Source organism: Malania oleifera, chromosome 13 (genome assembly GCF_029873635.1).
Source record: "Malania oleifera isolate guangnan ecotype guangnan chromosome 13, ASM2987363v1, whole genome shotgun sequence".
In the NCBI taxonomy this organism is placed as follows: Eukaryota; Viridiplantae; Streptophyta; class Magnoliopsida; order Santalales; family Ximeniaceae; genus Malania; species Malania oleifera.
Genome location: NC_080429.1, coordinates 56,138,978 through 56,163,820, shown reverse-complemented (window position 1 = coordinate 56,163,820; position 24,843 = coordinate 56,138,978). Strand labels below are relative to the sequence as shown.

The 24,843-nt window shown below is 38.3% G+C and overlaps 2 protein-coding genes across 2 annotated transcripts in view; both read left to right on the top strand.

The window, feature by feature from the left end:
* The window catches only part of LOC131146323 (uncharacterized), a 30,550-nt gene extending 11,892 nt beyond the window's left edge, over positions 1-18,658 (top strand). Inside the window, exons 6-18 of the mRNA XM_058095867.1 lie at positions 4,504-4,565; positions 4,707-4,900; positions 4,990-5,050; positions 5,679-5,856; positions 11,247-11,285; positions 11,396-11,457; positions 11,554-11,590; positions 12,694-12,743; positions 12,858-12,918; positions 15,671-15,746; positions 16,130-16,209; positions 16,291-16,359; positions 18,334-18,658. Coding sequence (XP_057951850.1) covers positions 4,504-4,565; positions 4,707-4,900; positions 4,990-5,050; positions 5,679-5,856; positions 11,247-11,285; positions 11,396-11,457; positions 11,554-11,590; positions 12,694-12,743; positions 12,858-12,918; positions 15,671-15,746; positions 16,130-16,209; positions 16,291-16,359; positions 18,334-18,393 — 1,029 coding nt within the window. The 3' untranslated portion in view covers positions 18,394-18,658. The remainder of the gene's footprint in view (positions 1-4,503; positions 4,566-4,706; positions 4,901-4,989; positions 5,051-5,678; positions 5,857-11,246; positions 11,286-11,395; positions 11,458-11,553; positions 11,591-12,693; positions 12,744-12,857; positions 12,919-15,670; positions 15,747-16,129; positions 16,210-16,290; positions 16,360-18,333) is intronic.
* Positions 18,659-20,271: 1,613 nt separating this feature from the next.
* On the top strand, positions 20,272-23,421 carry LOC131146322 (probable receptor-like protein kinase At5g61350). The gene has a single exon (XM_058095865.1). The coding sequence runs from the start codon at positions 20,272-20,274 to the stop codon at positions 22,996-22,998; it is 2,727 nt and encodes a 908-aa protein (XP_057951848.1). The 3' UTR covers positions 22,999-23,421.
* The last annotated feature ends 1,422 nt before the right edge of the window (positions 23,422-24,843 follow it).

The window sequence follows — 24,843 nt, the reverse complement described above, 5'->3', positions numbered from 1 at the left end:
GCTCAATAAATTTTCAACAACTTTATGAAAAATAAAGGTTATTTTTTTTTTGTAAAAAAAATTGGTTTAAAACCAAAAAACTGCAATCAAACCGCCACATTTTCGGTTTTCAATTAAAGCATAATTTCGGTTCGGAAATCCCAAAACTGAAAATTTTGGTTCGGTTTTCGGTTTTGGCCAAAACCAAACCGCACCGAACCGTGTACAGTCCTAGCAACAACAAAGATCTCAAGCACGCTTCAAATATCTTCAATATATATTTTTCTCAAAATAAACCACATAAGATATTTGAAATTAGTTTGTAAAAATTATTTGATCTTTGTGTCAAGATGATATTATCAATCAAAAGGTACAATAATAAAGATCTTCAGCACGCAAGCAAATATCTCAAAATATTTCTTAAAGATAAACACAAGAGATATTTGAAAATGGTTTGTAAAAAAAATTTATTTCACAAACAAAAAGCAATACGAACTCTTGAATATTGTAATAAATATGCAAAACTCAGAAGCTCTAAGAAGTTTTCCTACGAAAGGCTTATTTACTAAGCCCCCTAGAAAAACTAGAAGCTTACTCTCAAAGAAAAATTAATCTTAAATCAAAACGAGCAAGTGAGAGTTTAAGCTTGGTGAGATGAACACGAGAACTCTTACAAAGAAGTATTTGCAATATGAATGAGTAAGAAGAGTAGTATATGGCTTGAATATGAGATTTTTGCTTTTTGAAAATCAGAATGAGTAAGAGTAGTATATGGCTTGAATATGAGATTTTTGTTTTTTGAAAATCAGAGGATATTTGCTAATTATAATTGCTAATCTCACTCTAATTTTTGCAAATGAGGGGGTATATATAGACACCCTTGAATTTTTGACCGTTTGGGACCTATTGGTCATTTTTGGAAATGTTTAAATGAGGTTAATTAAAAAATAACAGCATTTTAACCTCGGTAATTTTCGCCAACCCGAGAGGGTCGGTTGACTGGGAGTATTTTGAAATAGAGAGATGGTCGACCGTACTTAAGGTTTCAAAGGAGATTTTCCAAATCCGCGTGGTTCGGTCGACCGGATCAATTTGAACTAGGAGGTTCAGTCGACCGGGTGGTTGGGGCTTCTCCTGAGGATGTTCAGTCGACCATAGTGTTGAAGTTCATTTTTTGGTCGGTCGACCAAAGAGTCAATTGTTGACCCCAAGGAGGTTCGGTCGACCAGGGCTTGCCTATGTGTTAAGAGTTCTGCGTGTAGAATTTCGGTCAACTGAACATGCCCTTTTCGTGCATTTCGGTCTTTTTCTTCTTATAAATTACCCCTATTCACATGATAATCAACACTAAGATTATGGGGGCCATTTTCATGCAATATTGTGGGTCCTATGGTCGATCTAAGGCCTTTGAGCATATACCCTAAAAATCTGGCGTTGGTTGACCGAAGGTCCATCTATGGTCTTGAGCTTATCTATCTTACCATGCAGGTAAGACATTAATTATTACAGACCGTTGAACTTAAATTATTACAGATCCAAAATGATAAATATAAATTACAATAAACAAATGAAAGGTTTGGGTCTTTATCTTCTTCAAGCCCATGTGCGTGTACCATATGATACTTTCAATTGATCCTGCGCACAAACTCATCAACCATTAAATATAAAGAGTATTTGTCATTATCAAAATCGGGTATGACCCATAGGGTCAACGGCTAACAACACCAACTCAGAAGTCTTTCAAACTCGGTTTACAGGGAAGAATTATGCTGCCTGGGAGTTTCAGTTTCAACTTTTTGTCATGGGAAAGGAGTTGTGGGGTCATGTTGATGGGAATGATCCAGCACCTACCTATCCTACGAAGTTGGTTCAATGGAAGGTGAAAGATGCTCATGTGATGACTTGGATTCTTGGGTCTGTTCATCCACTGCTTATACTCAATTTAAGGCCTTACAAGACGGCTAAATCAATGTGGGAGTACTTGACAAAGGTCTATCATCAAGATCATTCCGCTCGGCAATTTCAGTTGGAAACTGATCTTGCTGCCTAGTCCCAAGGTACACTCTCTGTTCAGGAATATTTCTGTGGTTTTATGAATCTTTGGGCTGAGTTTTCCGACATTGTGTATGCCAACGTGTCGGCTGAGTCTCTCTTTGCTGTTCAAGCAGTCCATGAAGCTAGCAAAAGAGACCAGTTTTTAATGAAACTAAGGCCAGAATTCGAGTCTATTCGCTCCAACCTGATGCACAGGGATCCTTCACCATCTCTTGACGTGTGTTTTGGAGCACTTCTTCGAGAGGAACGTCTTCTTACTCATTCTTCACTTCCGCAAGAGAATGCTGTCACATACGCCGCTCAAGGCAAGGGGAGGGGTCAAGACAAGACATGCGTACGGTTCAGTGCTACAGTTGCAAAGATTATGGGCATATTGCTGCCCATTGTGCTAAAAAGTTCTGCAGCTACTGTAAACAGAAGGGGCACATAATCAAAGAATGCCCAACACGTCCTCAAAACCAACCCGTGAATGCTTATCATGCTACTGCTACTGGCCACACTTTGGATGGGGTAACCAACACTCAAAATCTTGCTCCAGTGTCACCTTCCACTGCTGCTACACCTGCCCTTACACCAGAAATGGTGCAGCAAATAATTGTATCGGCATTTTCTGCTTTAGCGCTGCAAGGTAAGGGTACTATACCCTCTCAATCTTGGCTTGTTGATTCCGCTGCATCCAATCACATGACCAGTTCTCCTGATATGCTTAGCAATGCTCGTAAGTACACTGGTTCTTCTAATATTCAAGTTGCCAATGGCCATCTTTTACCGATTACTGGGGTTGGTGATATCACACCATCACTTACTAACACTCCAAAAAGCTACTGCGTTGCCATCTCTCTTAAACAAATCAAGCACCACAATTCCCAATATTCTTCGTCTCCCTCGACCTGCTTCAAATGTCGACCAACCTCAGATTTTCTCCAGATCTGTGTCCTAATCCAGCCTTCCATCCAGAGTTATTTGTAAGAGCGAGAGAAGAGTCGAGAGATGCCGATAGACAAGAGAGACAAGTAGACTTGAGAGAGAGAGAAGAGTCAAGAGATGGGATCTGCTGTGGGATGCAATTCTTTTTATATTTTTAAGGAGACAAGGATTTTTTTAACCAATAAAGGCACATGCAAGGGGGTCTGAAGTTCTGAATTTATCCCCACTTTATTTATTTAAGGTTACAATTTTATAAGAAATTTTAGTTTAATGATTTTAAGAATTTATATAAATTTTAACATTGATGATTTACTTATGTATATTTTTTATAAAAAATTAAATTCCCAAAAGCTTACGCCCCAATGCCTTGAGGCTTAGACTTCACCTTTCGCCTTCACCTTTCAAAACACTGGGAAAAAGAGATGAAAAACATTATCTTTGAAATTGTTGGTTGGATAGGCTTGAGGAGTGGTTTGTTAGATGAGGAGGCTAGGGCCAGAAGGTTTTTTCTTTGTGGTAAATTTTTTTTTTTTCTTTACTATATATTCTTTGAGGAAGGACATGAGTTGGTGCTAGAAAGCGAGAGTGAAGTGGGTCAAGGAAGGTGATTGCAATTTTGGTTTTCTTGGCAATATTTTTTCTTACATATTAAAAATCTCTTCTCCGGTTCTCCCAATTTTGTCTCTTGGAGCCACGTCATTTGGAAGGCGAAGGTTCTTTTGAACATTTAGACCTTCATCTGGACTGTGACCAGAAGTAGTACATGTTTGTTTCAGACAAGAACACCTTACAAGTCGTGCAGTCCTGAGATGTGCTTGATGTGCTGTGAATCCAATGAAGCGAATGCTCACCTTTTCCTGCTTTGTCAGGTGCAAACCTTTGGATTGCTCTCTTAACTTGTTTCACTGAAGCTTGGATGGTGCCTTGGAATGTGGGAGATCTCTTGCTTATGAGACATCAGGGTTTTGGCTCAAGTAGGGTTCTGTGCCTGTGTTTTCTGCCGTGGTGCTGTCTCCACTATCTTATGGATCCTTTGGATTGAGAGTAATGCAAGAACCTTGAAGGGATGCTCAACTTCTCCTAGTTTGTTATGGGACAGGATTTTATTCTTGGCTTCCTTTTGGGTCCACTTGTTTGGATTCTTTTGGGGTTCATTGCTGCGCGACCTTCAAAGGGATTGGAACTTGGAAGGCAGCTCTTTGTAATCTATTTGTTTGTTGCTCTTTGTTGTTTTTTTTTTGAGGACACCTTGTTCTCCCAGTATTGTTCCTTGTTTCGATTTTTAATAATTTTTTCTCTTACGAAGGGAAAAAAAAAAAAAAGGCTCTTGATGTTTTTTTAATTTTCTAGATTTTTCCTGTTGCACTGTCATCTTAATATTGCCATTTTTATCCATACTGCTTTTAAGATTGTGACATTTTCTGAATGAAAGTGTTAAATTATCCCATTTCTGTTACTGACTGAACACTTTTACCCTTTGTTTTTAATTAGTTTATTTAGATTTTTTCGTTCCTAACATTTTACCTTGATATGACTTGGCAGTTAGAAAAGTATGAGCTGGCCCGGGATACAATTCTTTCAGGCCTTCATGTTGATCCATTGAGGTATTCTATTTGTGTGATTCACATCTTATTTATTTGTAAAATGAAGAAAGTCTGAATTCATTACTCATGAGATATTCGTTGTCTACACAGTGATTTTTATTTATATATGAAGTTTTTTTTTTTTTTCCTGGTAATATGTAGCAATCCTCTTCGGGCTTCTCTTTGGAATTTGGAGAGGACACAACCTATTTTAAATGGCAGGAGAAGCCATGTGAAGGCAGAACGTACAGATGACTTTGACTGCACACTTTGCTTGAAGTTACTTTATGAACCTATTACGACTCCTTGTGGACATTCTTTTTGCCGCTCGTGTTTGTTTCAGTCAATGGACCGTGGTTAGTATTTCTTTTCAAGTTTTAATTCTATTTTCAGTGGATCTGGTATGTTACATAATTTTGTTTTGACATTTAATTAAAAATGCTAGGTAACAAATGTCCTCTATGTCGAACAGTTCTATTTATTAGTCCAAGAACATGTGCAATCAGGTCAGTTGCTTATACTGTGATAATTTATTTTATTAGTCTCACCCATAATATGAAGAAGCTTTGCTGTGTGCTGTCCTACCAATGCTGTTTGCATTAAGCACCTGTTTTGGTTTGGAGGTCAACCATGGGTCCTGCCTGGTAAATTAAGGTGGAATTTATCTTATTGTATTATCATAACCATAAGTGTGTTACGCTCAAACCAGAAGGTCTGAGTTTCAAGTCATTGTGGATATGAGCCTGCTCATGTAATGCCCTCCCTAGACCCCTGATATGGCCTGGGAGCTTTTTGTACTGGATGTTGCATTTTTATCATTATAATCATGATGTTTACAAATCATCAAAGTCCATGTTGTTATTTTAGTCATCCAGAATAATGCAATTACTGGTAGGGAAAAAAGTAAAGAAACATACTAGAGCTTTTTAAAGTGTTTTTCCTGCATGTATGCCAGTTACATGGAATGCTTTGGAAGCATTGGCTTCTAATTATTTTTATTTTTTGCATTTTTTAGGAGAGTCTGAGACTTCCACGTCAAAAGCTCCGATAAATGCATATTGACCATTTCATGTTATCTGAATTGTAAAGTATTTGCCTTAACTTCTATTCTTTTTAAATTTCTTTTAAAACCAGTTTGGTTCTTAACAACATAATACAAAAGAACTTCCCAGAAGAATACGCTGAAAGGAAATCGGAGCATGACAGTCTGACAAAGTTTGGTGTAGATATACTGCCTCTTTTTGTCATGGATGTTGTCTTACCATGCCAGAAGTTACCCCTGAATATATTTGAACCACGATATAGACTTATGGTGAGTTGATTGTTTTATTTCTAGTTTCTACATTTTCTTGGCAAGTATAATCAGTTTATCTTGTTAATCTTTGAAACATAAGTATGATGGAGTAATAGTATGAGGGGCCAAGGCTTTGATGCACAAGTGCTTTTTATTTTATGAGTTCAAATTTTTACAATTATTCATTAATAATTAAAAACTATTATAATAAATTTAGACATATCATTAGAGTACTACTAAACAAAGTGAAAAAAAGGCCAACTTTTCACTACATTGGAAAGAAAAACGATACACCTTACAATTGCCCTCGATGGGTTTTGATGTTTTGAGATTGCTCCATAATTAATTCATTTGCAATGCTATTGAAAATCTCTCTCAATATAAGTGACTAAATAGTCATTCATCCAACCATCTCCCATAAGATTATGTAACTGATTCTTTTCAAGTTTCATTGCAGAAAATGTCCTATCCACACTTGCAGTAGCAATGAGTAAATTTAGTGCTAATTTCACCAGCAAATAAACTAATGGATAAACAATATCTTTTCTTTTCTCAACCAACCATTTTACAATGCTACCAATCCTTTTAAGTCCAAAAATTCAGTGCTAGTATGCATATTAAGGATGTAAGTCTCAAGTTGAGTATCAAGTGCCATGATGTCCACTAAAGAGAGCTCAAGGGGGTAAAATTGAGCAAGGAGAATCATTTTGCTTATTAAAAGCAGAGAAAACTTTATCTAGATTAAGACATGCCACTCAAAGAAGCAACTCAGTATTACCTCGCTGAAGTGATTATTAAGCTCTTGGAGTTGCATGTCCACAATAATATAAAATAACTCAACATGATAGTGATGTTGGTTTGTAACTTGTTGAGTTTTACACCGTGCTCACCCTGTGAGAATAAATATATATATATATATATATATATTTGATAACAATAGAAGGAATCATTAATAGAAAGAGAATTTACAAGAGGGAGAATGAGAAATCTCCTGAGACAACTTGAGACACTCCAAGACTAGACAAAAAACATAAAAAATGCCCAAGAAAAAAATCATCCTGTCAACGTGTTCCTCCAATCACTTTGTAGCTCCTGAAGGCTTGTCTTTTTAAAAAATCCATACCCAGCACACCACAAAGAGGCCAATACTTTATTTTTTCCCAAAACCAACGTCTCATTGAATTTTTTCCTAGAAAATATCCGAGTATTATGTTCCATCCATAAACCCTATACCCAGTGAGAACAAATTATTCCATCCATGTTGGGAATGTCAATATCATGGCAATTGCAAAATAAGGATACTTCATCGAATAAAGGTTCCCACCCTTTAACTCTAAATGTCTAGAGCTACTTTTGAGAGATTTTAACCAGTTTCATAGCATTGATTATGTCTTTATCTTTTCTTTGCAAAGTTTGCGAAAGTTCATTTAATTTCCCAACACTTTCTTCATCAAATGCAAAGCTGAATGCAAAATCGAAATTAGGGATTAATGGTGAGTGAAATTGAAATTCGATATGCTCTTGGAAAGATGGAGGTAATGGAGGGATTTGATAAGCAATCAAATTAAGGGGATTTGATTGAAATTAGGGATTAATGATGATTGAGATTGGAATCTGATATGCCTTTGGAAAGATGGAAGTACTGGGAGATTTGATTTGCAATCAATTAGGGAGGGAGTGAATTGAAAGAGAATGTCATGGAGAATGTCTCTATAGATTTCATTGTGGGTTTACCAAAGGTAAAGGACATGTGGTTCAATTTTGTAATTGTGGACAGGTTCTCCAAGTTTGCAGTGTTCATATCGGCACCACATGGTTGTTCTGCAGAGGTGGTTGCAAAATTGTTCTTCAAACTTGTGGTGAAACACTTTGGGATGCTAGAGGATATAGTAAGTGATAGAGACACTAGATTTATAGGTAGACTCTAGACACACTTGTTCAATCAAATGGGAATTGAGTTGAATTTCAACTAGCAACCATCCTCAGATCGATGGCAAAAACTGAGAGGGTGAATTCTTTGCCTAAGGAGTATTTGAGACACTATATGGTGCATGTACAATGTACCAGTGAGAAATGTCTTGCTGCATACCGGTTAGCCTGTAGTAAACAAGAGATGCTTGAATAGGCAAGAGATAGCTTGTCTAAGGCATCCTTGAGCATGAAAAAATGCAGACAGGAAGAGAATAGATGTCCAGTTTCAAGGAGACATGGTTCTTTTAAAACTAACACCTTAGATATGGAAGAAGATCAACAGCAAGACAGTGCATAAGGGATTGATCCCCAAGTATGATGGCTCATTTGAAACTCAGACGTATGTAGGAAATGTTGCTTATAGATTAAAGTTGCCTAATAGATTGAAGATTCACCCAACCTTCCATGTGAGCTTCTTGGAGCCTTACCATGCATACCTCTTAAACAAGAATAGGGGTAGGCGAAGAGAGCTCCACCAATGATAAGGAAACAATTTGACAGAGATGCTGATAGAATCCTTGGTCACAGAATGAAGGGATTGAGTAAGGAGAATTGAAGAACCCATTACTTGGTGAAGTGGAAGGGTTTATCTGAAGCAGAAGCTATATGGGAACGGGATGTGACTTTATGACATTTTGAGAAATAGATAAGGGATTATGCTGATTGCTAACAGCCTCCTAATGAGGATGTTGGTGCCTTCTAGTGAGGGTGGTTTGTCATAGCCTTGAGTAGCTTGACATTGCCAAGGCACACAGCATGGGCAAACCATGTGCCAAGCCATCAACCTAAGATGGCCTGTAATGGGTTGTCTTGATCCTTTGGTTAATCTAATGTTGCTATAGAGGGAGCACATAGATGTGAAGTTGCCTACTTGACATGGTTAGAGATGGACATATTTAGGGCTGTGGTCCTTAGCAAGATTGCTTACGCCTTACAGTGACTGGTTTTGGTTAACATGATTGGATGGTTAACTTGGTACATGAAGTGCCTTAGTGATATTTGCTGCTGTTGGGACGTAGAACAAGTCATGTTTAAGGGGAAACCATGCTAGACACAAGTGTTGACTTGTGGGAGTACACAGTGTCAATGTCAATTGCTTGCAATGTTGACCAAACATAGTTACTCAACAGTTTATCATTGTATGGCTGGAAGACAGGCTTGGTTAGTGGGTAAACTCGTGGGTTGACAGCTGGGTATGTTTTTAGCCATTTACTCTTAATCATAACTTGTCTTAGCCCTGTTGGCTATTGCTGGTTATCTCCAGCACAACCTAGGCAGTTGGGGTTGTCAATTGCAGACCTTATGCAGTTGGGGGTGTCACTGTATCAATTCGAAATTTGGGTGTCATGGGGCACTGGATATGGACGAGTTGTGTGTTCCTGTCACATGCCAGAGTGTATTTTCATTGTCTTTGAATAAGAAAAAAGGTTGAGAGGTGTTGCTCCTGTAAATATTGTTGCCTTGTGAATGTTGTTTGAATTACTATAAACTTGTAGGACACAACTAACAAATCTGTGTGTGTGTGTGTGTGTGTGTGACATTAGCTTAACCAAATGTGTCACTTAGCGCCATTGAAGTGTCAAGTTGTGTGTTGTGAACTCAGACCCTGTGTTAGAAAGCATGGTGGCAAGGTTTTGAAAGGTCCCTTTTGCAAGTATGCTCTCTGAATCTTGTCCTGATAATTTGGATGATAACTTGATATAACCCTGGGTCAGCTACAAGATCTTCTAAGTTGATCTCAACTCAATCTTCTTTTGCACTATTTTTTTCATCCTCTCTATGTCCCCCTTCTTGAGGAATATTGTTGTCTCTCTTTTGGTCCAATCATTGTTTGAGGGAAACATGATGGCTAGGTTGAAAACGTCCCTTTTGCAAGTATGCTCTTTGAATCTTGTCTCGATCATTTGGATGTTTACTTGAAATTTTATTTCGTAATCACGGGTCAGTTGGAAGATCTTCTAAGTTAATCTTAACTTGATCTTCTTTTGCACTATTTCTTTCATTCTTTCCTTGTCTCGCTTCTTTGAGGAAATGGTTGGCTTATCCTTTTTTGAAATCTATCCATGGCCTATTCAAATAAAATAATTTTCATAGATATAACTCATCAAATATCATAGCCATTCAACTCATTCCTTCCAACTAGAAAATATATAATTAATGTGACAATGACAATGGCAAGAAATCACAATCTAGGGTTTGCCTTAAATTAGAGCTTCTAAAATAACTCTAAGCAACTAATTTCAAACAACCGGAATGGAACAATAAAATATCAAATTAATATGAAAACTCGAGAAACAACATTGCGACGATGTAGAGTTCACATATAGGACTTTTAAAAGAAATATGAAAATCTAGTTTCAAAAATTAATTTACTCACAAAAGGAATGTAATTTTTTTGATAGCAAAAGAAATTTCATTAGATAGGATAAGAATGCACAATCAGGAGAAGAGCATCTCCTTAACAAAGTCTGGGAAACCCTAGGGAAAACCAAAGAAGAAAACCAAAGTACAAAAACTGCCAAAGGAAATTAGCACTGCCTAAGAAGTCAACAGAGAATTCCAATCCTGCTGAATATCTGAGAAGCATATCCCCTTGAAATGATTATTACCCACGCACTATAGAGAAGCCAAAAAATGAATCTTCTCCCATACTTACAAAAATGCTAATTTTTTCCTTGAAGATATATGCGAGTTTCGTTCCTTCCACAAACATCAAAATGCTGCAAATAAAGCGCCAATCCATGGCGTTTTCCCTTCCTTCTTCCTACCAAACACAACAAAAGATATTGCCAAAAACTCCTCCATTGTCCCTGGCCAAACCCTGGAGAGCTGGGATGAGGCTTGCGGTTGAGGGGTGCGTCCCAGCTGCCGGCTGTTGTGCATGACGGTGTGAGGTGCTAAGGTGGAGTCAGGAGGAGCCGAGGAGGAGTGCTGAAGCGAGTTTTAATTTTATTTTAATTTTTTATAATTTTAGTGTAGACCCCATATATGTGTAAGGTAGTGAGTGGGTGAATTTACCAAACCCCCCACTTTTTCACTGCTACATATATACTCTTAAGGGGTTTTTTGTAAACTGAATGGGGGCTAAAGCCCACACCCAGCCATGGGTAGATCTGCCCCTGAGCACATGAATGATCTATGCTGATGGGTAGATCCCCCTTTTTTGTGGTTCTGAAATTTTATATCAAAAAGGAAAAAAGAGCTAGTATAATTGATTAGCAGTTTCTACCTCTTTGGATAAGCATATATATATATGCATGTGCATTAATTACAAAAGGTGCTTGGCTAGATGGGAAGAGAAGCATTGTAACTGCATGAAGTTAACGATGAATATCCCTATTTGAATAAATGTCCTTTCAAGATGATTTAACTTTTGTTTTCTCTGCACCAATTATGGTTGTCACATTTCTATTTATTTATTATATTTTGGGTAACAGGTGAGGAGAATAATGGAAGGAAATCATCGGATGGGAATGGTATATTGTTGTCATTGGTCATTCTTTTTCCTTTTCCTCATTAAGGTATATTGGATGGTCGCACATTCCCTCACTTGTTACTGGTTTTGTTTTGTTTATTAATGATGTAGGTTGTCATTGATTCCACAACAAGTTCTGTAGCTGATTTTGCTTGTGAAGTGGAGATCACTGAGTAGGTGTTGTTCTTATTAGATTCCTTTGTTCTTTTGTGTCCTTGCTTATGTACAATTGTTTTAAATCAGTCAGTGGTTGTTTTCTTTTTATGTAGATATGAGCCACTTCCAGATGGACGTTTCTATATAGAGGTAAGATTTGACTAGGTTTTTTGTTCATGACCCATTATTTCGCATGTTGCATACCAGAAAAAATTCATGTATTTCTCTATTTTTCCTTTTCCATTCTGATTGCATTTAAGTTGATCATGCTTATGGTCTTTACTTAGCAATGAGCTGTTGTAATTGTATACCTGACAAGTGATTGCGTTAGACATTAAGGCTCCATTTGCCACTGAGAATACTTAAATTGGGAAATGATTGTAGGAAACTTGGACTATGATTTCTTTGCAATATAAGTTTTATTGTTGAATATAGCAAATTTACAGTCATATGAGATTATGTAAATAGATATCCTGGGAATATGGTTTCAAAGAACAAGCTGGCTGTTTACACCATATAAAATATAGGATGATTTAGTCATGGTGGCATATGTCCAGTGCACACAATGCCTAGAGGGCTACATTTTCTCACTAATTGGAAGATCAACGCATCACAATAGAACCCATATATGCTACACTAGGATTCATATAATATGAGCTAATATTCAGTCAATCTTCCTGATTCACTTGGTCAATCATTCCTTGATTTGATCTTGATTTGATTGTCATCTTTTTATCATAGATTATTTGCTAAGTGTGGAATACTTTCCAACACACCCATTCTTCCAACAACGTGTGAAACTTGAATGATGTTGACCTGACATCACAATATATTGAGGAGGCATGCCTATGTCAAATTGCCAACACAGAAAGTCAGCAATACCTCTGGTGATTTTATTGATTATTGTACCACGCAGAATTTAAGTCGACACCCAATAGGTCCTAACATTTGTGCGGACATGTACCCAGGAGTTCTTGATCCTTATTCTGCATTTATCTGCTTAGAGTTATAAACAAAGATAAACATTGGCTAAAGGGTAAATATATACATGTGTGGATATGCTCTCATGTCATTATGGAACAAATGTATCTCACACCCCTTGTACATGTTGCAATGTGACACTATTTTGAGTTCATGGGATATGAGTTAGTGTATATTTGGGTGTAAGTTTTTATTTTAAACTCCCTTCCCTGATTGTTCTTCCTGTTTGTTTTTATATGCTTGGATGTTAAATGACATTAGATGCTGTGCAGGTTGAAGGCCGCAGACGGTTTTGCATTCTTCGATCATGGGATCAAGATGGGTTAGTAATATTGAGTGTCATGTATATTTGGATTGTATGGTCAATTCATATGAATGACTTTTAGCTAGTCATCTGGAGGTGTGTAGCTGAACATTGTCTTCGTGTTTTATGAAGGTATCGTGTTGCAGAGGTTGAATGGGTGCATGATATATATCCACCAGAAGGAAGTGTGGAGGTAGGCATGTAGCAGTTTTGATATCTCAACCGTCTTTCAAAAGATGAATTTTTTAGGCATAATGGATGACTTTGGACATTTATTTGAAACTATTTATGATAAAATTCTGTTTGTATCTTTATAGTAGCATCAGGTTAGTATATGGGTTTGTGTTATTATACTATTTATTTAGGAGTGCATCTGAATTGGGAGTGCAATTCTCTTCTAGTTGACCATATTCTTTCTCCGGCTTAAACTCCCTTCTATGACTTGTCTCAAGATGGTATCAGATCAGGAAAGTTCTCTAGATCTGATTAATCTAACTTGGTTGTAGTCTCTTTTCTTAGTCTCTTGTTTCCCTTGTAAGCACTTAAAGTTTCCCTTGTAAGCCCTTAAATAAGAGAGCCTTCCCCCCAACTTTCCCCTTGTTTTGAGAGTTGTTTAGGGTTTCTTATCCTTCTATTCTCGGTTGTGTGCATTACCTGTGGGTGCTGTGTGGGTTTGTGGTGGTTTACTGATGTGAAGAGAGTTGCATACTGTTCTGGCAGACTGCTGTAGCTATTCTGATGTTTCTCTGGTTGTTTGGTGGTTTGATGACACTCTTATGATGCAGTGTGTTTATTGGTTGTGCGCAATATTATATCTGTTGCTGGTTGGATTCTGATTGGGGTTTGACCATCCAATCTCCTGTTTATGCCTGTGTCTGGTTAGCTCCTGCAGGCTCTGTATTTGTTGTCCGTGCTGGTTGTGCAATGTGGGTGTGCTCTATTTTGTGTTGTAGGATTCAAGAGACTCTTTATGTTTGCAACTCCTCCTAGTCTCCTGTCACTTATGTTGTTGTGGCTGCCTCTGGAGGTTCTGGAGTGGTGGTGTGTCTTGTAGCTATTCTGCTTTGTTACTGGGTTGTGTTAGTTTTATGTCTTTTCTGCTTTCTGCTGGCCTTCTTTCTGTGTTGTGATTCTCTTGACTGGGTAGCATATGTTGTTTCATTTCCTGTGCTAAATTTGATGCATTGTTATGGCTTCGACTGACAATGGTTTAGCTGGTAGTGTTGATGTCCAGATTACAGCCATAAATTTTGCTGGTTCTGCTAGTTAGGGCATGTATTGTAAGAGTGTATATTAATGGGTAGCATATGTTGTTTCATTTCCTGTGCTAAATTTCGTGCATTGTTATGGCTTCGACTGACAATGGTTTAGCTGATAGTGTTGATGTCCAGATTACAGCCATAAATTTTTCTGGTTCTGCTAGTTAGGGCATGTATTGTAAGAGTGTATATTAATGCAAAAGGTGAGACTGAATATTTAGTGTAGGACTCCCCAGCCCATGACTCAAAAATTTATTTTTTTTGATAAAATAACAAAAAAGATTATTAGGATGGAAATAAGCAAACTGTTCTTGTGTGGTTGAAAAGTTGCTGCAAATGAATGTTTAAGGCTTTAAGCCCAAGGTTGAAGTTTGACCAAGTGAGTAGATTTATCAGCGAGTACTACTTACTCAAAAGGTTATGTGGAGGAGTCAAACTCTTACCATATTGAGATTTCTTAAGAAACAACTGGAAGAATTTTCGTTTTTGTCTCAGTTGAATGCTGAAGATAGTATGTGATCAGATCCATGAAGGAGAATCCTTAGCCTCTTTGGATGAAGATATCTAATGACTAGAGCTTTCAGGTCAAGTGGTAATCTAACATGGAATTACAGGTGTGCCGGGGGGGTCTAGGGTTCTATTCTTGTTGCCTTTATTTGTCATCAATTTATTAAAATTATCACATTTTCCAAGTGGGTATTGTTCATCCTCATCAATGCATCAAGTTACATGTGTCTGGGTGTGTTAAACGTTCTCTCTGCTGCATGCACATATCTATTTTGGATGATATTTATGCTCCTCAGCTTGAAGGAGAGTATTAAGAGTATCATCCTTTTTAGTATAGGGTTGGGTCATATTATCTGGTGAGGCATTTGTCCTAAGAAATTTATATATAGGGGTGCTGTTGGTCTGGAAGTGTAGTTCACTGCTGGCCAACCGTATTCTGCCTCCTAGTTCACTCCCATTTACATTTTCTCATCCTAGTTCTTGTTCTTGTTTTTTGTATCTATCTGTATCAGATTTCTCAGAGAAGGCTGGTCTGTGTGATGTATTTGTTGCCTATGGCTTGTGTAATTTTGCATGGATGTCTGCTTTCTTCTTTCAGATTTTCAGATACCTTGGTGAAAATCAAGAGTTTCTTATAGTTGCCATTACATACAAGCTTAGAGCTATACAGTTAGATCTTGTATGGATGTCAATTATTTTCCCTCTATTTTTACTTTCAATTTCAGTTAATGTAATGGCGTGCATGGATGAAGGCATTGAAATTTTAAATTGCATGGATTTTAGCTAGAATCATTTTAAAATGTCAAGATCTTAAAATTCTGTTAGAAAAAGTCTTGTAGGTTGGAAATTCCTAGATGTAGATGAGCATGTTAAATTTCAAGGAGCTAGTGCAATGGCATGATAATGTTAGTGAGGCAGCTATAATTAGGATACTACAGCGAATAAAGCAATATAGACGAGACTCGACTCAACAGAGATAGCCTTTGTCTAACCGAAAATTTAGTCTGTTAAGAAATGAGCTCCATTTATACCATGTAGTGTGCTAGTTATTTTTGTTTCTAACCCAGGACTAGAGGTCTCTGGCTTTTTAGTTTTTCTAGATGTGTATTTCCTTACCCCAGAAGAATTTGCATTATCATAGTGATGGTATTTTTTCATTAATTTTATGGAAATGTACAGTTGCAGGATTATACAAATAATGCTGCGGAATATGCTCGCTCATGGATGAGGAGGGCACAAGATGCGGCACAGCGAGGTAAATGTTCAAGCTGGACTGTGAATTGTTTCTTGTTGCTTTTTCTATATAAATGGAAGTGCCATCATCTTAGTTCCGGATGGTGGGATAAACTCAATCCGTTTAGACTCTATCCATATCCATTACCATTTAATAATTCGGATGGACCATGCGGATGCTGGTTGACAGAGATGATCTTCACATTGTATTTTGAAATAATTTCTGAATGCAAAAATATGTTTCAGTTCCGTTGTCAATCCTCCTCAAAAGTCTCTGATGGCAGATGAAACTTGTTTGACAGATTCTCTCTCCCTCTCCCTCTCCCTCTCCCTCTTCCTCTCTCATGCATGATATGCCTTCACTGTTATACTCTTTCCACTCATTTAGAAGAGTTTGCATTACAGATCATAGAAGACTTGCAGAGCTCCTTAATGCAGAAGCAATGATGCCAACACCAAAAGATCCTGAACGTTTCAGTTTCTGGGTATCCACATTTACTTATATATACATTTATTTTATTGCAGCTTGCTAATTGACCTAATTGAAATTTTATAATTTATTGCAGCTTGCTACTCTATCGGACCGTAGGCCATCAGAAAGATTGGATCTCCTGCGCATAACAGATACAAAAGAGGTATGGACCTTCTTAATCCATTGAGAAAATTAGCAGTGCATGTTATTGGGTCTAGCTGTTGTAGTGGTGCTGATGAATAAAATGCTGCTGTTATTGGGTCTGGCTGTTGTAGTGGTGCTGATGAATAAAATGCTGCTCTGCATTTCATGTGTGCCATTTCTCGACTCTGTTTGGCTCCTAAGAGGAGAAATTTTATGCTGTTATGATGATTATGATAAATAATCTGTTCACCATTGTAAAACTTTATGGACCAGGGAGGTAGAGATATGCCTTATTACTGAATTGCTTGCCTGGAATTCTATTTGCCTGGTTTTCTATGTGGTGGATATTTCAAATTTATTTACCCTTGTTACTCTGCTTGGATTTTATAAGCTTTTCCTGTACCATTGTAACAAAAAGTGTTAAGTAACAAGGTGTTTAAACTTTAAACTCTAATGCCCTGTTTGGAACTTGGAAAAAATTAGGGAAAGCAAGGGACAAGATGAAGGGATCACATTTTCATGTTTGGTTTTTTCAAAGGAAGGTGAAAAAGAGAATAAAATATATAGTAAATTAATGAATAAAAAATTAATTTTACACCTCATTAACCTAACCTCTGATTTATCATAATTTTTAAATATATTTGAACAAATTTTCATTCTTGTAGTATTTGATATAGAGAGAATATAATGAAAAAAATGATTTTTGTTTTCTTTTCCTGTTCACTTAAACAAAATGCTTGTTCCAAATGGAGCTTAAATATTAGAGGTATGTAGGAACCTTGTTACTGGAAATATTTAATGTGGACATGTTGCATTGCAAAGGTATTCAGTAGTGGGTTAGCACCTTTTGTCATCATTATTATTATTTAATAGAAAAGGAAGCTTTTTTGAGAATAGCAAAAGAGAAAACAGATGGAATAAATTACTAGTCACTCAAAAAACAGAGAATAGAATATTACATCAATTTATTTGAGCTTCCTGTCTTGTTTGACATTTTGGAAACAGGAATCTTGAAAGAGCCTGCATTGTAAACTCTAAGATAAGCCAAATACCTCACCCTATCCCATAGAAGCCCCACTATAATCTCTTCAGAAAAAAAATTTCTAGCATTCCCTTCCTACCAAATTCCCCAGAACACTGCACGAAGAACAAGCCTCCACACCTTTCCCAAACTCTACTTTTCTACTGCCAGAGAGTTTGCAGCCCTCCTGCAGAATGAACCAAAAAGACAGCTCCATCTCCTCATGATTTAAATCCCAAATGGAAATCTCAAGAAAAGTACCCCTCTCAAGAATAAATCACATCATTGTAGTGAGAAGTAAGATGATACAAACAAGCAAAGGAACTGGACAACGCGTTCCCTCAATATTATTACTAGCTGTGGCACACTTCATGTGAGTGGCTCGGCCTTTAAATTTCATATGTTTTAGATTGTCATTTTTCATTTGTACCCTTTTACATAATAGGGAAAACCCTTATAGGGACATTTTGTGATTTGAAAGTCTAAATGTTTGCACTGTAGTAAAATATATAGCCATGTTTGAAAATGTTCTTATTAAGTGGTAAGCTGTAAATGGTTGACAAGCATTTTTTTTTTTTTGAGCAGCAAAAAATGATGACCGAAATTTTTTTGGAGCTTGTTTAATTAACAGTAGAGATTATTATTATTATTATTATTATTATTATATGGTACGAAGTGAAGAAATTCGGTTTCACTCTATTCGATTTGATTTCATTCCATCCCAATCCATTCTTGCGTGAATACTTGAGGTTGTGTCCGAACCTCGTATGGAATTAAACAATGGGGACATGTTTCTTTCTGGAGGTATTGGATATACTGACTGGTAGATTATTATTATTACTATTATCTTGATATGTTCAGCATTCATAATAGTTGTCATGCACCAAGTTGGAAACACGTCCATTTTTGTTTCCTCACTTTAAACATTTTGACCTCATTTATTTATTTATTTGGGTACAATTTCGCCTGCAGAGGATAACACGTGGGCTTATATATCTGAGAGCAGAACAACAGGGCTGTCGACTGCAGTAAGATAAGTCATGACAGGTTTCGCGTGCTTCATTGTTGTGTTGGATGTTTTGTTAGAGATTAAATTTGTCTCCCACCAATGCAGTATATTCTTTGGTCCAGCTTATAGAGGTTGTTGATTCAAAATTGCATACATAGGGTTTTAAAAAACCACCAACTCATTTATCCATTATATATTAGTTAGCACAACTTTTTCCCCCTGATTTCAAGGCATGTAAATGAGATGATTGTATATGCATAAACACAAAAATAAAGAAAAATTGTTTCATTGTCGCTCTGTTTCCTGTTATGTCATCACATTTCTGCACGTTTTCCTCTTGTACCATTGTGGGGGAAAGTTGGAAATAATATGCTGGGATGGATTAACAAGATGATTAGCTTATTAGTTGTGGAATCTTCTAATGAACTTTGCCTTCTCACAACCAAGTTCACAGGCAGAAACGAGTATTTCGACTCTTCCTTTTGGTGCAGCGCTTCGAATTTGAATGATGAGGTCCTAAATGGCTTAAATTCTTTTCAGCCTTACGTTTGAGTTAATACCATAACTGTTCTTATAATATCAATTATTATTATTTTCCAGAGTTGTATGTGTGGTGTCAATAAAGTTCGTCATAACCATAGCTTGGAACTTTCGGTCAATCTCCATCCACGGAAAAACCAATAAAGAGCATCGGAATCTATTGACCATACAGTTTCTTCCATACTTCAAAAGGATGGATATTTTATAATGACTAGTGCATAAATTAAGGGACTTGCGCTACTGGAAAATATTTTTTCGTTTCTCAATTTTTAGTTGTTCAAATACTTATAAAATTTGGTTTTATTTTTTATTTTTTCAAGATTTGGTAGAAAATAAAAAGTTTGTCAAAATGTGCAAAATAATTTTTTATTTTTAGATTTTAAAATAATCACAAAAAATAACTTATTTTTTAATTTTTTGTTTTTAAATTTTGTATAAAGTAACGTACAGAACATGAATTTTGGGGGTTTGAATTTGGGTTTGTATGAATTTAAAAGAAATTTTATACATAATTCACACATATTAAAGATTAAGTTCTAAATCTTGTACTTTTATATGCAAAGTTTTAGAAAAATAATAAAAAGATATTTTTCAATATATTTATATTGATTTGAAAAGTTAAAAAATAAGGTAATATTTTTGTGATTATTTTAAAATTTAAAATAAAAAATAATATTAATATTACAAGAAAATAGTAACAAAATTGTTAATTTTGATTCATTTATTTCATACAAACCTATCATAGCAACACTATATGATATTTTCTAAGCAAAGAAGCAGAAAACTGTGTTTGAGGTGGGACTCCACTAGGAAAAGACCCCCCACAAAAAAAAAAAAAAAAAAAAGACCCAAAACACTGTCACTCTTTGCCATTTGATGGTTTAGGTTTCTTTACATGAGTCGACAGCCTCGCAAGATAGCAAAGCAATTTTTAGCTTTTTGTTTGTGTTTGTTTTTTGGGGTTTCTAAAGTGGACCTCTTTCCATTTGGCAGTTGGTAGTTAGAAGACAGAGTGGTGGCATTTGAGGCCCTGCGTATAGAACGCTTTTTCTTAATTTACCAAGTCTTCTCTTCAACATCATCATCATGTTCATCAACTTTCTCCCCCAATGCAATAACAATACAATGGCGCACGTCCTTCACCTACATGCTTCCAAGTATCCCTCCTCTGTCTTTCTCTTAAATGTTTATTGTTTAAACCCCAAACATTTCCCAAAGTACAAATCATTGGAAGTCGCGTTTCCTTTTTAGTACCACCAGGCGCCTACCCTCCCTCCATTTGGAATACTTTTTTGGTTCCCTTGTCCTTTGGGAGGGGATGATGCTTTTGCCCTACCCAATATGTCCTCTCCTTCATTTCCATGGCAGCTCTTGCCACCATTGCCACCACCATTGATGACAGCCGCCACAAGATGATCATAGGGGGCGAGATCCTCGGGGCATCAAGGCCTTGGCCCATCTCCTCCTCCCTTTCTCTTCTCTCCATTCTCCTCTTCCTCCTTAACGTCGCCGCCATCATTCCTATTGATGCAAAAGGGGCTTCTTCTGTGAAATTCTCCCCTGCCGATAACTATCTCATTGATTGCGGGTCATCCCAGAGCACCGTGCTCGATGACGGGCGAACATTCAAATCTGATTCCCAAACTGCCTCGCTCCTTAAAACTGAAGAAAATGTCCAGATTTCTGTCAATTCCATTTCTATCAATACCTCGTCTTCTCCCTCTGTTCCTTCTTCGTTGATGCCTTTGTATCGCACCGCGAGGATCTTTACTAGTCAATCAACATATACCTTTTTCATCGCCCGCACAGGACGACATTGGGTCCGTCTCTACTTCTATCCTCTACCGCACCCAAATTACAATCTAACAACTGCCACCTTCAGTGTCACCACGGACAACACTGTTCTCCTCCATGAATTCTCAATAAATAATAGTGCTACGATGGTATACAAAGAATACCTCATCAATGCCTTCGTAGATCGGTTCTCCCTTAAGTTCACCCCCAAGGGTAACTCCTATGCCTTTGTCAATGCCATTGAACTAGTCTCTACCCCAGATAATCTTGTGGTTGACACCGCATCCACAATTCTCCCAATTGGTGATTTTAGCGGCTTGTCCAAGTATTCGCTCGAAGTATCGTACCGGTTGAACATTGGAGGGCCTGTCATCACTCCTAAGAATGATACATTATGGAGGACATGGCAGCCTGATACCCAATTCATAGCATTCCCACAAGGAGCGAAGAGTGTGTCTATCGATCCTACGATAATCAACTATCCAGACATTGGAGCCACACCATTCATTGCCCCAAATTGGGTTTACTCAACGGCAGATGCAATGGTTGATCCCAATGTGTCCGAGCCTAATTTCAACCTCACTTGGAAGGTTGGGGTGAATCCAAGCTTCTCTTATTTGATCAGAATGCACTTTTGTGACATTGTGAGCAAGAGCCTGAACAATCTGTACTTCAATGTATATGTTAATGGGATGATGGGCGTGTTGGGGCTTGACCTATCGACACTCACCGGAGGCCTCGCAGTCCCCTACTACAAAGACTTCGTACTCAACTCTTCCTCCATCACGAACGGGTTGATAATGGTACAGGTTGGACCTGCATCCAACATTGGCTCAGGCCTCCCAAATGCCATTCTTAATGGCTTGGAAGTGATGAAGATGAGCAACTTGGCAGAGAGCTTGGATGACCTATATGCTATTGATGGAACATACAAAGGATCTAATTTAGGAAGAAGTACAATGAAAATCGTAGCAGGGATTGGCCTATTAATGGGGTTAACAGCAATGGCGCTAGTTCTGTTAGTTTTCTTCAGGTGGCAGCGACGACCTCAAGACTGGGAGAAGAAAAACAGCTTCTCCTCCTGGCTCCTCCCGCTCCATACCGGCCAGTCGACTTTTATGTCGAGCAAGAGTGGGTCACGGCGGTCCAACCATTTCGGCTCCCACAAGAGCAAGAGTGGCTACTCCAGCTTCTACTCGTCCACTGGCGGCAATGGCCGCTTCTTCACCTTCAGCGAGCTCCAAGAGGCCACTCGCAACTTCGACGAGAAGGCGGTGATCGGGGTCGGTGGGTTCGGGAAGGTATACTTAGGAGAAATGGATGACGGAAGCAAGATTGCCATAAAAAGGGGCAACCCCAGATCAGAACAGGGCATGAACGAGTTCCAGACTGAGATACAGATGATCTCCAAGCTCCGCCACCGCCATTTAGTGGCTTTGATCGGATTTTGCGATGAACAGTCGGAAATGATCCTTGTGTACGAGTACATGGCCAACGGGCCTCTTCGTGACCACCTCTACGGTACCAACCTGCCGCTCTTGAATTGGAAGCAGCGCCTGGAGATTGCCATCGGCGCTGCTCGAGGCTTGCATTATCTCCACACCGGCACCGCCCAAGGGATAATCCATCGTGACGTGAAGACGACAAACATTCTCTTGGACGAAAATTTCATAGCTAAAGTTTCTGATTTTGGGCTTTCAAAGGCCGCGCCAACATTGGAGCAGACTCATGTGAGCACCGCCGTGAAGGGGAGTTTTGGATACCTAGATCCGGAGTACTTCCGACGGCAGCAGCTCACGGAGAAGTCGGATGTGTACTCTTTCGGCGTCGTCCTGTTTGAGATTCTGTGCGCGAGGCCGGCGATAAACCCGGTGCTGCCAAGAGAGCAGGTGAATTTGGCAGAGTGGGCAATGCAGTGGCACAGGAAGGGTATGCTGGAGAAGATAATCGATCCTCATCTCGTGGGGACGATCGGCGAAGGGTCACTGAAGAAGTATGTGGAAGCGGCCGAGAAGTGCTTGGCAGATCACGGCGTCGATAGACCTTCAATGGGTGATGTCTTATGGAATTTGGAGTATGCATTGCAGCTTCAGGAGGCCGCGACGCAGATCGACCGGCCGGAGGATAACAGCGCCAGGCACATCGCCTTGGAGCAGCCCAGTGAAAGGGAGTTCGAGGGAGACCCCGCGGCGGCTCCGCCGTCAGTGGCCATCTCTGTCAGCGATGATTCTAATGTGACTGCTGGGTGTGGGTCTCCTCTGTTTTCTCAGATTGGGAATTTTCAAGGAAGGTAAAAGAGGGTGGATTCAAGAAATGGGATTTGGGCATTGTTCCGTTTGGATTTGGGTTAAGATTTTAGTTTGTGGAGGAAAGAGATGGGGCACTACAGCTTCTGGATTTTCTCTTGTTCAAGATTCATGGCCTCAACGCTCTGCTGCATGTAAGCATGTAGGAGAGTCACGGCGTACTCCACAGGATGGAAAAAAGTGAGACAGGTCAACTGAACTTCCTATTATTTGTTTGGTTGTTCGTAGGTTGTGTTTGCGCAGAAAAATACTTTCCTTCTCTTTTAGTTTTCACATCATATTTTTATTTTTGGTAAATGAGGATATGTCTTTTCATTTTTCTTTGCCTGCACCCTTATTTTTCTTTTTTGCCCTCCAACGTTTGTGGTTTGATTCTATTTATTAATAATACTTTGTTAAGCTTTCAACTTCCTTAAAGGCAACTACTTGCTTGCATGATCTATGATCCCTTTAGTTATTTGACTTGAAAAAAAAAAAAATGTAACATGCTTGTCTCCTTAATAGGATAGTTCTTCTTGATTGGAATGTTACAATCTCAAAAATTGAAATTTTATGGTAAGGTTTTGTTAGAAACCTGTGAGCATCCAAAAAGATGTGACATCAGAAATTTAACATGTTTCGGTCAATATCAACTTACGTTCACGCAGCACACACCAAATATTCACTATTTCGTCGGAAAATTACAATTCTCACACTCTCTCTCCCTCATTTCCTCCTCTTTCTCCTCTTTGCTCTCCTGAGCTTCTCACTATTTGTATATTACATTTCTCAGCCCTCTATTTATAGAGTTGAAATTTAAAACACAATTTAATCACAATTTAAACATAAATGGGAAGTTACAATGGAGAGATAAAATGGAGATTAATTGCACCGCGTTCCAACTCAGCTCCAACTCCTGACTGTTTCCTAGCTCCAGCTATAACAATTTCCCACTTGGAGATAGAGACGCCTCCTCAACTAGTATCATGAATAAGTAATGTGCTTAAAATATGTCTTCAGGCATGAAGACCAACTGAAGTTGAACACAACTTTAGCTTCTCTGTAGTCACTACCTTCCTGTCTGCTCGATTCCTGCGGACTAATCTGATAGTTGTCAGCTTCACAACCGGTGCAAAGATGCCGGTGTAGTCAATCTATTCCTTTTGTTCAAAGCCTTTGACTACCAACTGAGGCTTGTATCTTCTAGAGCCGTCATGCTCTTCTTCGATTCTATACACCCACTTGTTGTGAAGGCCTTTGGGCAACTTCCACGTTCTGTTGGAGGTGAGGGACTTCATCTCATCTTTCATCGTAAGCTCCCACTTGCTTATATTTTCCACCTGACATGCTTCATCATAGCATTCAGGCTCTCCTCCATCTGTAGGAAGTAAATAATCAATATACTTTTTGTTTGGTACATGGGACTGCGTAGATCTCCTAAGCTCCAAAGTTGGAGTAGGAGACGGTGGTGTGACGATCTACTCCACTGGTTCCTTTACTTGAGGATTTTCGGCATTCTGCTATTGTATCCTGACACATTCTGAGTGGACTAGTTCTAGTCTCTTCTTCTTTGGGGCATGAGTCTTTATCTGGAAACTAACCCTTTTTAGTTTCCCGACTATACAATCCTCACACATGTCAATCTGCATTAACTGTACACCACTCAATTTTTCCTTTGAGTGCATTACCCTGAGTCCCTTCTCGCTCATGTGACCAAGTTGTTGGTGCCAGATGTTGCTGTCGTCATTTCTTGCAGCAACTGAAATAGACATGGAGGCATTAGAGGTTAGAAAAAGTGTTCCACTTTTCTTACCTCGTGCAATCTTTAGTATACTCTTTGAAACTTTCCATTCG